Here is a 16,118-nt window from a genome sequence, read left to right as displayed (position 1 = left end):
TTATACTCAAGGTGACCAGTCAATGATTAAATCTGAGACCCTAATGTAAATCTAGGAGAAACCACCTGTTCAGTGACATTGGATACAAGCTCAACTCCGAAGATGATCAGAGGTAGGCCAACTCATACATATATGCTGTGGCAAATTGCCGGCACTATTATGATGGGTCTTACACTCTCTCTTCTTTGGGGGGGTTCAGGGCGCCATTTCTTGCCCCTAAATTGGAATATTAATTGCCCTACTAGTGTCCTAGAGGAGGGGAGTGGAGAGGGAGGTCCCAGCCCAGGGGCCCTGAGGATAGTGGTGAACCACTTGAACTGATAGTTCCTTCCCCTGGGCTACTTCCCTCTCCTGCCCTTCAGCTTGTGGGGGGCTTCCTGCCCTCCCTCTGCACAAGCCAGGTGCCCCTTACCTAGGGTCTAGGACTTCTTAGCCCACCACAGCACTTCTCCAAACTGTTCTCTGCTCCAACACCAATCCTTTCTGCTCCTACTCCCACACTGTCTGATTGAAGCATGGGTTTTTATCATGTGACTGACTGCAGGTGCTCTAATTGGCTTCAGATGCTCTAGTTAATCTATAGCAAACTTTCTTCCCCTTACAGGGAATAAGGCTCCCTCCTAACCCTCTCCTGCTGCCCTCTGGCCATGCTGTATCACAATGCATACAATGTCCTCCCAATTATGTTATAGGAAAATATACATTACTTAGTCTGTTACAACTTCACTTAAAGGATACAAGGGTTGTTGTCATCAATACTGCAGTTGTCCAGGATCAGTGGAATTCCATCTAATCGATAAACCTGAATTAAAACAAATTTTCTTAATTTAATATAATTCTCAATACTGTTGATGTCAAAGAAAGAAAGAAATAACAATTAGAGACTGCAAAGATACAACAGACCAAGGGCACCTGCACATTAGTTTAACTAAAAGTGTGTGATACATGTTAAGCCAAACTGTAAAGGAAAAAAAAGTTTTTAAACATAAATAGAATAAAATATTCACACAAATGTACATTAATTTTATATGCCTCCTACTTTCAATATTTGTCTTAATGAGATATGTCCTTGTGGCTTATGTCTCACACACTTAATTGAAAAGCTATGCTTCTGAATAGATTAAAAACCCCATAAACAAGTACAGTTACATAATGTACATTTACATACTACTGGTGTGAAAACTTTGTTTTAATTCTGGAAAACTTGATTTCAATCTGAAATTGGTGAAGCAAGTAGATCAAAGAGAGCACAACCATCTTTTAGATTCACAGCCCAGAGACAAGTTTATAATTTTGTAGGCACATTTGCTGTTCGGGGCAAGATCTTTTATCTGCACCATGCAAAACAAAAAAATCACAAATTTACACTGCACCATGGATACCTTTTCCAATTGTAACTGAACATTAACTGTGTTAAAAAAAAAAAAGCGGGGGGGGGGGAGAAAAGGCTGAAATGTGAATCTCAACAGCATAACAGTAAACAACTAAATTCAGAGATTAATTTAACAAAATACTACTTTCATGAACTCCACTCCATACAATATTAATACAGAATTTCAATGATTACATGAGAAAGTAACAACAGCAGAAATAGACAGAGACTGTAACTGACATAGCTTATCAGAAAAAAACCCCCAAAGAAGCTCTGATAGCTCTTAAAAGCTATTTTAGCACATCTGTGCTAACATACATAACTACCGGTATATCTAGAAGAAATTGAATTTATAAAACAAGTTTTAAAATATGCATTCCATTCAGGCTATTTCTTGTGTGATTTCCAAAGGATATCACATATGATATTACACTTCAAAGCTTGAACAAACAGTGACCTTTTAATAATCCAGTTGTCATCTGCATTTGCAAGCGATTTTTTACACTCTGTGGCCAAACTCTGATCCACCCAGAACATTACCTTCTATTTTCTATCAATGAAATGTCGAACAGTAAAATTAATCTGCATCAAGTGCTGTCAACTGAAATAAGTCAGGCAGTTTGTTCAGGTCTGATTAAAATCAGACATTCAAGTAGCACATTAAAAAAATACTCTGTACAAGTAAAATTTAATTAAAAGCCTCAAGTGCTCAATAGTTACTGTGGTACTGATGAATTTCCTTCAATCAATGGGAACATGAGCAGCAAACTACAGCATAAGTATCAACCTGTTAACATTCATGCAATAAACAAGAAATGCTAACTATGAAACTCATGAACAACCATTTATATTAGCTTGAACAGCATAAAATGAAAAAATATACAGATAATTAAAACAACTGGGTTCCATTTTTTGCGTCTAGGAAGGCTATGTCCAATTCACATACTTCTGTAGGTACACCATGAGTTATAGCAGAGTAGGTGTGATGAAGTAAGGCAGAAAGGAACCCTATTGTATGCACAAGTGAAAGATTATTTTGGTAATGCTTCCTCTGAAACATTCTTCAAGGCAAGCTTTGTTTACTAGTGTTCATTATATGGTTGAGTTGACTATAGGTTAGTTTTTAAATTACAATGGCTCTCCCTCAAAAATATCCATCGGGGCTGGGAAAAAAATCTCAAAGAGTATCTTTTAAATCTTGGTACAATTTGGTACAATTTGCAAATTTGGTACAATTTGCTTGCAAAAACCCCTAAACTGTCAGATCATGAGCCCCCACCCCAGCTCTCCCGCCTTACTCCTGGGCAGCACAGTTTCAATAAAGCTACACTAGTATGATTCATGAACTGGTGGTAATCCTTAATTTTCTTCCCTTCAAGAGCAGTTCTTAGGCACAGAAGTGCCTCTGAGTAATGGGTATATGGTGTCACACCTTTTGTATGGATTTCTACAGAGATGGGGATGGAGGGGACAATATATGAACCTCAGCAACCTTACCACCAAAGGTAGCATGTAGTGTCCTGGAAAGAGTGGATGGGATGGAGGTGTGGGGGAGGGCAGTGGGGGGACTGATCAATTTTGTTTGAGAAGGGACAAATTACACAAATATCACACACAGAGACACACACAGGGAAGAAGTTAATGGTTGTTGCCCTAGCCCTGCAAAGATACAAGTAACTTTTTGCCTGCCGATTGACCTGGATTAGAAGCAGAAGGCACTAAAAGTAGCCTCTACTTACGCAGTGGTGCCTACTGGTGAACAATTAGGTACTGCACTAGATTAGCATAATGCTAGGTAATTTTCTGAAGGGCTGTTAAGTTCTACAGGAACAATTATGCTGGTTTAAACAATTTAATAAAACTGCAGTCTACATTTAGGCTGAAATCTTGGCCCCACTGAAATCAATGGGAATTTTGTCAATGATATTAATGGGTCACAATTTCTTTTTTACGCCACCTGTGATTTTCACATCAATAAGTACTTGAAATCTTGAAAAGATAATATTGCATCACAATTTCTTGTACTGCTTTCTAGAAAGAACGCCACATTTGACAGTAAATGTCAGTTACTATCAATTAAGAAAATTAACGAAGATTAGATGATTATATAAAAGTAATCAGGTAACTAAAAACACTAGACCCTCGATAAATACTGAATTAAACTGAAGCAACACTTTAAAAATAGTGTAAACAAACAATTATCTTTTAAAACACTGTTCCATAGTGCCATTCTATAATGTGAACAATATAGTCTGTAATTATGTTTCTTAGGACAATATCAAAATGTTGAACAAATGTGCAGAGTCCAAATGTATCACACTTATGAAAAATGCCTCCCATACACAAAGGGACTTAAAAAAAGATACTGTCAGTTATTTTTCCCTTTTTTAAGCTGGACTTCTACAAATTGAAATAAATAGCTTGTGAAAGTCACTAATCAAAACAATCTCCCCAAATGTACAATACTGAAAAGCAATAATTATAGACCAATTTACAAATTGGCCTTCCCTCAACAGAAGATGCCAACTGAGGGAGGGAGGGAGAGAGGGAGAGAAAGAACGAAAGAAGGAAAGAAAGAATTGAGTAATATTTAAATGTGTTAGGACATGTTAGTTCTGAGGAGTAGTAATTGCTAAATCAGACTGAACGCTGAAGTTATGCAGTCCAAAAGATGCACAGCAGAGGTCAAATTCACTGCTGCTGGCAGATGCGCAATTTCATTGGCATTAATGGAGATTTATCTGCTCACACCAGGAGAATCACATATCTCAGGTGTTTATTTTGTCTAAGGATGAAATTCGCCTTTGTGTCGAGGGCCCAGAAAAATGTTCAGTGACTGCATGTGGGATATAGGAGGAGTTTTGCACCCCTGCAGTGCACTGAGGAAGTATGATTATATCCAGTTAGGGAGTTGCTTGGATGGGCTCTGAAGAGAGCATTAATTAGTCACCTGTAGCCAGAAGGATAATGGTTGTGTCTGGGAGCTTTAGTTGTGACACTGGTGAAGAGTAGGGAAAAAAAATAAGAGGCCCTTAGGCTCTGCTAGGGTTACAACAAACCCTCTTTCTCTGTGGGCTATAGGTGGAGGAGGCAAAAAGGCAAGACTGCCATCCCTCATATTATACCAGAATGCAGTGTTTTCTTGGGTAGGTCTATACTTACCGCGTGGGTCGACGCGGAGAGTTCGACTTCTAATCAAGGCACGATAGTTCGAACTCCCCGCGCGCTCCGGTCGACTTCAGAACTCCACCACCACGAATGGCGGTGGCGGAGTCGACCTTGGAGCTGTGGAATTCGATCCCGTGGCGTCTGGATGGGTGAGTAGCCCGAACTAAGGTACTTCGACTTCAGCTACGCTATTCGCGTAGCTGAAGTCGCGTACCTTAGTTCGACCCCCCCCCCCTTAGTGTAGACCAGGCCTTATAAAGTGCATGGAAGTTGTTATTACTGATTCTTACTAGGGTAACGTGAACATTCACAAGGCCCAAAGAAAGCATAAACAGGGATTTAGAGTACTGCTAGACTTAAATTCAGACACCTCTAAAGTTGGCACCATTACTCAGAATGTAAGCTCTTTGTGGCAAGCAGTATCGTGTGCGCGCGTGTGTGTGTGTTACACACAGATTCTAGAGAGAGTGTTACATACAGCCTCTAGTACAACGGAGCTGGAGTTCCTAGTGGTACCCCAATACAAATAAATAACACAACAAATACCTGTATTCTCTCCAAAACAACCATGCACATTTATGGTTATATAAGTGATAAACAACTAGACTGTGTTAAGCATAAAAGCATGGCAAGATTAAAAATCCCTAAGCAATTGTCTTGTTGGCAAAACATGTAATGTGCTGTAATAAGAACTTCTACATGTCTTTAGATAAGATATGCTTCAATAGAAATGTCTCTTCAACTGGAACATACATGACTGGTTTTGTTTCTCAGTTCTATCTCTTGCATCATGATTTCAGCTACAGAAACAATACATATTTCACAGACAGCATGTGTTGCAGCTATGTCACAAAAAAAGGGAACATTTTCCCTGCAAGCAAAATAAGATTATGTGAGTAGCTCTAAAAGGCCCCTACTCTCACTGTAGGCAACAGACGGGCAGAGGAACAAATTGAAAGAAAAATTTCTGACCACAAGGGGCTGCTGCTAGTAAACAAGAACTAGAAGAGACATCTCGAAAACTACACACACATCTTGTGATCATCAATGACCAATGGTGTAGGAAAAAATGACAACCACGGGTACTGACTCTCAGAAACCCACTTCAGGGATAGGGGCAAAATTCCTCTTTCTGCAGAGATTAGCTTCAGTAATTTGCACAATTGGGCTGTAAAGAGAAATACCAAATAGCTATATTAAGGAGACATAAAATAAACCTATTGACTATTTTTTACTCCATGGCCTTTAAAACATGGTCCTTAAAAACTGTGTTATCTGAGGTATTAGTATTGATCCTATAGCAAAAGGAGTGGATGGATTTATAGGTGGTCACTTTGCAAACCTTTTTCACAAAGGCTCTCTCTTTTCTATCCAAGAATTAGTCTGACTTTTGGACTGATGGACTTTTATTGAAGAGACAAAAGAGACCCCTTGTTAGGGATACCAATGGATTAATTTAGCTATTTTGTGTCCAGACTGATACTTTTGTGACTCTCCAAAAAGGACAAATACAGTTGATCCCAATACAGGTAAAATTTAAGGACTAAAGACTCCATAAAAAAGTGAAAGTTATTTTCCTTTTCTCATGTTGGACTGGGGCAGAAGGAATCTCTCTTGATTAATATGGAAACTGGAATTTTTCTCTTAAGATGGAAATATATTTCTCAGGAACAATTTTGTCAGGATGATATGTAATGAATGGAAATTTTCTAGAAAATGTTGGGATTTCTTCTACCCTTCTGGTTGACGTAACTGCAAGCAGAAATGGTACCTTCAGTGAAAGGAAATCTAAAAGAGCTCTTGTGCCACCTTCCTTTTGAATAAGTCTTTTGTACCAAATAAATTACGCTGCTGGAGAAGATCAAACAGAATTTGGACTTCATCTGCTGGACTAGTTTTAGAAAATGCCTTCAGATACCGCAGGGAACAAATAATGGCCAGATCCTCACATAGCATGGAAGACTGAACCACAAAAATTTACCAGACGCTGCAACAAAACAAAAAACCCAAAAATAAAAAAACACTTGCTTGACCTTTGCCATAATGTGTAAAAATGAGAAAGCTTTTTCTCACCTGTCCAAAAAAAAAAAAAAACCAACCAAAAAACAACAACTCCTCCTCACTCACTCTTGGGTTCTATAGCTCCAGAAGATGTTTGAGAGGATCTGTCATATACAAAGGAGAGAAGGAGAAGGTACATACATAGCTTTCAGACGTAAAAGGCTAGAAACATAGCAGCCAAACCAAAACTTCTATGATAGACTGCCAAAGCAAAAACTGTAAACATTCAGTGACAAAAGAAATCCAGGGAAACGAAAGCCTCAAACAAGAAGATTATATTAAAGATGGATCTCAAGGTTTTTGGCCAAATGCTTTTGGAAGCAGGAAGTTGGAATTTGGACATGAGGGAAGTGTTGCTGCACCCCTGAGGACCACTGTGCCTTGGGCTCTCGTCAACTTTGTCAGCAGTGTGAATATGACAAATGCAGCAGCCCTGGCAAGGAATCTTGAGAAAATAATAACAGCAGCTGACACAATCCCTAGTCGTCCTGACTACAATGGAGATGGAATGGCTTTTGTACACAAAATAAATGTTGAGAACAAAATGTATGATAATCGATCAGAGAACATCTATGTCAGCTTTGAAGACTGGAACGGACAGTGACAGGATAGATGTGTTCTCTGATATGTACAATGACATCATTAAAAACGTAGAGAGGGAAAACAGAAGATCAGGCCCTGAAGTGCCGTTGACCAACATTGTATCTCGCCACAAGAGCCAACAATGGAAGCCCACACGTCAGGAATCAGGGCCTGAAGCAGAGCTAATCTCCAGGCGGCCTGGTGAGTATAGCTGCCTGATTGGCCATGTCACCTGACTGGCTACAAGGGCAAGCAGGCTGCTGCTTTTAAGCCAGCAGCAGCAGCTCCTTGCAAGCCAGCAGCAGCAGCTCCTCGCTGGCTGCTCAATGCTCTGGCCCACCACTGTGCTGGTTTCTGTGTTACCTCATTCTTCCTACTCCTGATTTGCATCGAGCCTTGCCCCTGTCCTACCCCTGCCTTGAACCCTCTTCATCTGCTATCCTGCTCTCTCCAGTCTGACCCTTGGCTTTGGCTCCTGACTATGGACTCCAGCTTGACCCTCGGCTCCAGCTTCCAGCTATTGACTCAGACTCTGACCACGAGGCCTAATTCTAACCATGAGGCTAGACCAGCCTCGTCCTGCTCAGCTGACTGAGTTTCTGGACGTTCTACCAGCAAGACCGTGCTCTTATGCGATGAATGGGAAAAGCCCTATTTCCTGGAGAAAATAGGTGAGAAAAGATGTATGTGACATGCCAGGAACACTGTAACAAGCTCGCCAGAGAAAGAGTATCAAACTTATTTTAGTAGTCCTCTTCACAAAAAGAGGTAGACACTCAGATGTGACATGCTAAGCATACACCAAAGAATCATATAAATCCATGGTATGCCCACATCTTGAATACTGCAGACAGATGTGGTCTCCTCCTCTCAAACAAGATATACTGGCATTTGAAAAAGTTCAGAAAAGGGCAACTAAAATGATTAGGAGTTTGGAACGGGTCCCATATGACAAGAGATTAAAGAGGCTAGGACTTTTCAGCTTGGAAAAGAGGAGACTAACGGGGGGATATGATAGAGGTATATAAAATCATGAGTGGTGTGGAGAAAGTGAATAAGGAAAAGTTATTTACTTGTTCCCATAATATAAGAACTAGGGGCCACCAAATGAAATTAATGGGCAGCAGGTTTAAAACAAATAAAAGGAAGTAGTTCTTCACACAGCGCACAGTCAACCTGTGGAACTCCTTGCCTGAGGAGGTTGTGAAGGCTAAAACTATAAAAGGGTTTAAAGGAGAGCTAGATAAATTCATAGAGGTTAAGTCTATTAATGGCTATTAGCCAGGATGGGTAAGGAATGGTGTCCCTAGCCTATGTTTGTCAGAGGGTGGAGATGGATGGCAGGAGAGAGATCACTTGATCATTACCTGGTAGGTTCACTCCCTCTGGGGCACCTGGCATTGGCCACCGTCAATAGACAGGATACTGGGCTGGATGGACCTTTGGTCTGACCCAGTACAGCCGTTCTTATATTCTTGATCATGAATCAGTTATTACTGTATCTGAGGACACTGATGTGCTAATTCTTACCCTTGATTTCTTCAGGGACATCAGCAAAATGTAAGCAAGATTTGGTACCAAAAATCGAATGAGCTATATAGATGTGTGTGTGATGGTTTTCCCCCGGGGTGCCACTTGGAACTGGGGTACCACTGAGCCCGCCTGATCCACCAGCCTGGCCTCCCTTTCACACTGTGGTGCTGTGATAAGTTGCCAGAGTCTCCAAGCTTGCTTTTTCACCAGCATACACACAGATAGGGACACACTCAGCTGCAGCTTCGTACACACATGCTGAGATCAGCTCTGCATGGGAAGGCTCAGCTAAGCCATCTCCCAGTTGCTAAGGCACGCACCCCCCTCTGGAGTGTAAACCCAAAATTATACCGTCTTATGCTGCACAGGGAACTGTACAGCGTAAACTCATAAAATTAGTCCCCTCCCTCAATGTGGAGAGATATATACACAACAGCTTTCTGCCCCAAGTTATAACTCCCACACACTGATTTTAGACAAAACAAGAACAAGTTTATTAACTACAAAACATAGATTTTAAATTATTATAAGTGATAGCAAATGGATCAAAGCAGATTACCTCAGTAAATAAACAAAATTGCAAGCTGATCTTAACACACTAGATAGGTAGGATATGAATTAGCAAATTCTCACCCTGAGTGATATACAGGCCGGCAGCTTCTTAAGGCACAAGTTGCCTTGGCTTTCCGAGGTTTCCATACACAGGCTAAAAATCCCTCTAGCTTGGGACCATCACTTCCCACAGTTCAATCCTTGGCCCTTAGGCCTTTTCAGGTGTGGTGTTGTAGTGAGGTCCCATCATGATATTTCCCCCTTTTATATCTTCTTCCCACTTGCTGGAAAGCTCTTTTGCTGTGACCAGGGTCAAACAGTTCCCATTTTATAGTGCTACGTCTGGGAGGTTTCTATTGTACTCAGTTCCTGGGGTAATCCTTGTGCTTGTGTGCATTCCATCAATAACATTAACATTAACATTGTTTGGCCTTTGTACTGTTGTACCTAAAAGTCTGCTTGTGGGTGTTTTCAACCTCACAACATGTTTCAGTAACACATACACAGCCAAACTTCATAATGTCACATACGACAACAGCACATACAATCCAACGAGATATTAATGTCTAGCAGATCATATCCTAATTACATGACAGTGATGAATATTGGGGTGCCAGGGTGTCACAATAAGCAAACTTGGCATATCAATAGGAAAGGAAGTCTGCAGAGCCCTATTAGAAATGAGTGTGATTCTGTTAGAATGTGGGAAAGCGACTGGCTTAAAGTTGATCACTAGAGAAGAGGCTCCTCCAAGAGCACTGGTGGAGCAATGGCAACACTGGGTCTTGTCTGAAGACCTCTTTCTTCTTCTTCTTTAGGAATTCACCTGTAGAATATATCAGCTCAATCAAATATAACAGATGTGAATGTGCTAAGATGCGAGCTGTTCCAAACTAAGAAGGGAGATGTTGAATATGGCCAGCTGTCTCCATGCAAAGACTACCTCTACTTGCATGCTCAGTGTGCCATTGACCAGGCTGCTATCTGACATAGGAGCCCAGAGAAGTATGCTGTCATACCCAGCCCTGAAACAGTGCCTAGCAGGGTTATGGAGGAAGATGAGTTGACAAAAGAATGGATGAATGGCCCACCTGCTCCTGAGATAGTTTTGAAGCTGACAACTTGTATATGCATCAAAAAATGAAAACTACTTGATTGCCAGTGCCTTGCAAATGGATTCAAATGCTCTCCAGAACATAGGATGCAAACACATGAAAGCATGAATGAAGATGAGCATGATGTGACACTACGGAGGACAGGTCAAATGAGGAAGATAATGATACAAATGGAGATGACATTCCAGTCAGATGCTGTATACCAGATTGTTAGTGGGTTACCCATTTTATACTATTGTGGGCTTGATATGTCAATGTAGTTATGGCAGAACGTACATCATCAGTGGCACTGAAAAAAGCTACAAGAAACATGGAGAGAGACAATTCTATTGCATGATGTAGTATTTAGATTATGGGAATGGTTTAATTATATATTTTGTCATTTTAGATTTGAAATTAATATGAAATTAAAATGCTCCTTTTTGCTTACTAATGAACAATGTGTTGAATAAAAAATAATCAAAGTATGTTTCCTTTCATTTAAATAATTAAAAAAATCTGCATATTAGGAATTTTTTCAAAAATTAATGGCCAATTAAAAAAAACAGGCTCAGTTCTACCACTAACCGCTCTGCAGAAAGATCTGCCATAACTTTTTATCATCTATTGACATGGAGTTATTAAAAGGAGATTTTGCCCACCAAAATGGTGCCAAGAGGCTATTTTTTAGGTTTAGCTCATGGACTACAGGGATCCGACAATGAAACTCCCTTTTGGAAGTGAGCAGACAGACTACCAGCTCAGAGGTGTCCTGAAATCTGCAAACTTTAATTTCTTCCCCAGAAGTTGAAGGTTTTGGCCCCATTGTGAGAATACACAGGAAAATGTGGATCTACCGTGCAGTTAGGACTAAGGACTTAGTCAAAACAAGTAGGAGCTGAAAAGCTTGCCTGGCTAAGGGATGAGGCTAACAAGACATCCTAGTTGCTAGCGAAATTTTTCATTAGCGAAAAATATAAGCAAGTTCCCAGATGGACTTGTGTGATGGTTCTCGGGATAGGAAGAACTGCGAGTCACCTTATTACCCCCCTTCCTCCAGCGTGAGGGAGGCGTGATTGTACTTAACTGGCTATCAGCTACCTGACACCACTAACCTGTTTGCCAACCAAGCACTCTTCTCTTGGCTATGCCAGCCCTTTCTTTGCTTTGTAGGTTCAACTCCCACTGAACACACATACAAATACCAGGTCTGCTGTCCTCAAATAAAGCAGTGTACATGCCAGCTTGTATGATGTAACTCAAGATCAACACTTTGGTTTAACACCACAGCAAAGAGATAGATTTATAGTTAAAACAAGTATATTATCAAAGATTCAAGTGACAGTGAATAAGGCTATTGGAAACAAATTGTTCCATAATAAACAAAATCAAACACTTTCTAGAGACTAAATTTAACAAGTTAATTTCCTATCTAAAGATGTTTCTCACCCCCACTGTCAGGGCAGGCTGCAGGGTTTTTACCGCCCCAAGTGGCGAAAAAAAAGCCGCAATCGCGATCGGCGGCAACTCCACCGCGCTACTTTCTTCTTCGGTGGCACTTCGGCGGCACGTCCTTCCCTCAGAGAGGGACCGAGCCCGACGTGCTACCCCTTCCCCTTGGCTGCCCCAAGCACCTGCTTGCTGAGCTGGTGCCTGGAGCTGGCCCTGCCCACTGTCACCGGCAATGTTTCAACCAAGGCTAATGGTGAATGCATGAATGTAAATACAGTGTCCATTTATTTCCTAAGTGCAGGATGAAAGAGTGATTTCTTTGCCTTCTACTTATATCCCCCAAAATTCATTGTCTGTACCACCTGTAGCTTATTTTTCCTGTGCACTGCTTCCCTTTTGATTTCACACCTCTCCACACTATGTTAAGCTTACAAGAAAATTTACATCCGACAGAGACATGGGTGAATAAACAGCTCATCTGACAGAAAAATCTGTTTGTCAACTCTGCCACAATATAGACTTTAAAACATATTTACAGCATATGTAACTTGTTACATAGTATCTATACATACATTGCATAATGATATTCATGACCAGTGTGACCCTGGCTTTCATTTAAAACCACACATGACATTCTTTGATGACCCAGAATGTGCATATTAGAAACAGGACATTCCTGTAACCCCCTCAGCAGTGGGCATTAAGGGGTTCTTGAGTTACAACTTGATACTGTGGTGGTTCTGTAGTACGCTTGAGGATTTAGGATAATAAGCACCTGCAAAAGATGGTAGCATACTTTTAACAGAATGCTATTTAAAGTGATTCAGCTTTTACCTGCCAATTATGTAAATATGCTAGAACTTTAAACTCTTCCCAGTAAAGGTTGCAGACAGGGCCGCCCAGAGGATTCCGGGGGCCCGGGGTCTTCAGCGGCGGGGGGCCCTTCCGTTCCGGGACCCGCCGCCGAAGTGCCCCGAAGACGCGCGGCGGGGGCCCCCCCGCCGCCGAAGTGCAGCCCGGTCTTCGGCGGTAATTCGGCAGCGGGGGGGCTCCCGCCGCGGGTCTTCAGGGCACTTCGGTGGCGGGTCCCGGAACGGAAGGGCCCCCCCGCCACCGAAGACCGCCGAAGACCGAGCTGAACTTCGGCGGCGGGTCCCGCTCCGTCTTCGGTGGTAATTCGCCAGCGGGGGGTCCTTCCGCCCCGGGAGCGGAAGGACCCCCCTGCCGGCGAAGACTGGGAGCGAAGAAGCTCCTGCGCCCAGCCCCGCAAGAGTTTTCCGGGCCCCCCGGAGCGAGTCAGGGACCCCGCTCCAGGGGCCCTGAAAAACTCTCATGGGGGCCCCTGTGGGGCTCGGGGCATGGGGCAAATTGCCCCTCTTGTCCCCCCACCCTCTGGGCGGCCCTGGTTGCATAATACAACAGTCAGAGGGCCACATGCTTCAGTAAGTTCAACTCCTCCCTGTGGATTCTGATGGTAGAGCCAATGTATCTAGCTCTGGTGGCACAGAGTCAATGAGCCAGAGAACGGGGGCATAACCAAGATACCTTATGCCCCAGGGGCCATTAGCAGCAGTCATGTTGCTTCAGTGGGGCTTTGAGGGCACTCAGTACCTTGCAGGACAGGCCCATGTGACTTAGATCAGTTGAAACTGCACAAATATTTGATGACAGGTTTCAGAGTAGCAGCCGTTAGTCAGTCTGTATCCACAAAAAGAACAGGAGTACTTGTGGCACCTTAGAGACTAACAAATTTATTTGAGCATAAGCTTTTGTGAGCTACAGCTTACTTCTTCGGATGCATAAAACGGAACATATATTGAAGAGATATATATACACATACAGAGAGCGTGAAAAGGTGGGAGTTGTCTTACCAACTCTGAGAGGCCAATTAAGTAAGAGAAAAAACTTTTGGAGTGATAATCAAGATAGCCCAGTACAGACAGTTTGATAAGAAGTGTGAGAATACTTACATGGGGAGATAGAGTCAATGTTTGTAATGTCTCAGCCATTCCCAGTCTCTAGTCAAGCCTAAGCTGATTGTATCTAGTTTGCATATCAATTCGAGTTCAGCAGTTTCTCGTAGGAGTCTGTTTTTGAAGCTTTTCTGTTGCAGAATTGCCACCCTCAGGTCTGTTATTGAGTGACCAGACAGGTTAAAGTGTTCTCCTACTGGTTTTTGAATGTTATGATTCCTGATGTCAGATTTGAGTCCATTTATTCTTTTGCATAGAGACTGTCCGGTTTGGCCAATGTACATGGCAGAGGGGCATTGCTGGAACATGATGGCATATATCACATTGGTAGATGTGCAGCTGAATGAGCCCCTGATGGCATGGCTGATGTGATTAGGTCCTATGATGATGTTACTTGAATAGATAGGCGGACAGAGTTGGCATCGGGCTTTGTTGCAAGGATAGGTTCCTGGGTCAGTGTTTTTGTTCAGTGGTGTGTGGTTGCTGGTGAGTATTTGCTTCAGGTTGGGGGGTTGTCTGTAAGCAAGGACAGGTCTGTCTCCCAAGATCTGTGAGAGTGATGGATCATCTTTCAGGATAGGTTGTAGATCTTTGATGATGCGCTGGAGAGGTTTTAGTTGGGGGCTGAAGGTGACAGCTAGTGGTGTTCTGTTATTTTCTTTGCTGGGCCTGTCTTGTAGGAGGTGACTTCTGGGTGTTCGTCTGACAGAGCCAGACGAATACCCAGAAGTCACCTCCTACAAGACAGGCCCAACAAAGAAAATAACAGAACACGACTAGCTGTCACTTTCAGCCCCCAACTAAAACCTCTGTCTGTCCATTCTCCCACCACAGCATGATCATTTTCTTCCACCTGTGCCCCTACATCCCTTCAGAACTGATTTGTAAAGCAACCAGTCTTAATCTCATTCAACCCCCCTCCTGAAAATCCAGTACTTCTTGACACCTAGTCGATGTCAGCTACGACAGATATCCACTTACTATGCGAGTGCAGGGGTGGGATTGGTGGGGGAAGGGTTGAGGAGGAAGAACACAACTTCAACATGCTTGCATTATTTAGAGTGACCAGATGTCCCATTTTTATAGGGACAGTCCCGTTTTTGGGGACTTTTTCTTATATAGGCGCCTATTACCGCCCACCCCGGTCCCATTTTTTCACAGTTGCTGTCTGGTCTACCCTAGCATTATTACAATAGCACTTGAGTAGTAACCATGCAATCATGTCTTCACTTTCTCCCCCCACACCCCAGCCATCTCGGTTATCCTTTCATTGGATTATGTCTAATATAAATCTGTAAATTCCTCAATTTTGGGAGATGCCTAGGCACATGTTTGTGTTTGGCTGAACAACAAACAAAAATACCAACCAATCGCTCTGGAAAGATGAGATGTACCACTTATTGTAAAAACGATGTTTTCTGTTGTATTCAGTTTTCCTTTTACTTCAGTTTAAATTACCAGTTAAAAGTGTTAAGAGAAAAAGAATTTTAAATTATCAAAAATAAAAGTTTATTTGTGGCAACAGTTTCTACACACAGTCCTCAAATCTTCAAAAGCAGGAAAAAAGACAAAGAATGATTTTAAAGCACATCGTGGTCAATGCTGATGACTGCTGTATTTCTTGGTACACTTAAGCAGCAAGATACAATGGCACATCATGCTGAGATTGCAATGCTCGAGGTGCATCATTAGGCTTGAAGTAGAAGACAAAACACCACAACCACCCAAGTGGTGGCAATGTCCCAGAATGACACACCCATGAGTTTCCTATTACAATTATGAATTTACTTCAGTAGTGCTAATATGTTTTAAATAACTGTAATAAAGAATAATTTATTGAGCATATTTATATCATCCCTAATCCTACAGCCAAGAAAAAAAGCCAGGAGGAGAAAATTCCTTGTAGACTTGAAAAATGAAAATAGTAGAAAGACATTATCAATGGTTTCTCCTATTTTCTTTCTCCACATTCCTATATATACACATTGTATGCAGGATTCTCACAAGATTTTAGTGAAGGGTGGAGGACAAGTAATTAATTTGCCACTTTATCTGTAAAGGGCTTTGGTTAAGACACACTATATAACATGCTAAACTATTTTTGATAAGAATAATATCTTACCATTGCCTTTAGGATAATATAGAAGAGGGAGAAGTTTTTCAGGAAAGAGATTGTGCAGTGGTCTGTCACCCACTAGAACTCTGGAGAAACTCCAAATATAAAATGACTGACTTCAGGACACAATGGACTGCTAAAGCTTAACGGTAGTTTAACAGTTCTTGCTGCTTGTGTTTCAAATCACACCATTCAGGGAAGCCATTAGAAGTCTG

At 41.9% G+C, this 16,118-nt stretch overlaps 1 protein-coding gene across 1 annotated transcript in view; it reads right to left on the bottom strand.

Annotated features, from left to right (window-relative positions):
- ATXN10 (ataxin 10) overlaps nucleotides 1–16,118 on the bottom strand; it is a 188,321-nt gene that overhangs the window by 30,792 nt on the left and 141,411 nt on the right. The window contains exon 10 of the mRNA XM_044998800.1: nucleotides 739–802. Within this exon, the coding sequence (XP_044854735.1) occupies nucleotides 739–802 (64 nt within the window). The remainder of the gene's footprint in view (nucleotides 1–738; nucleotides 803–16,118) is intronic.

Source organism: Mauremys mutica, chromosome 1, assembly GCF_020497125.1.
Source record: "Mauremys mutica isolate MM-2020 ecotype Southern chromosome 1, ASM2049712v1, whole genome shotgun sequence".
NCBI lineage: Eukaryota > Metazoa > Chordata > Testudines > Geoemydidae > Mauremys > Mauremys mutica.
This window is presented reverse-complemented; position numbering and strand designations above follow the sequence as displayed.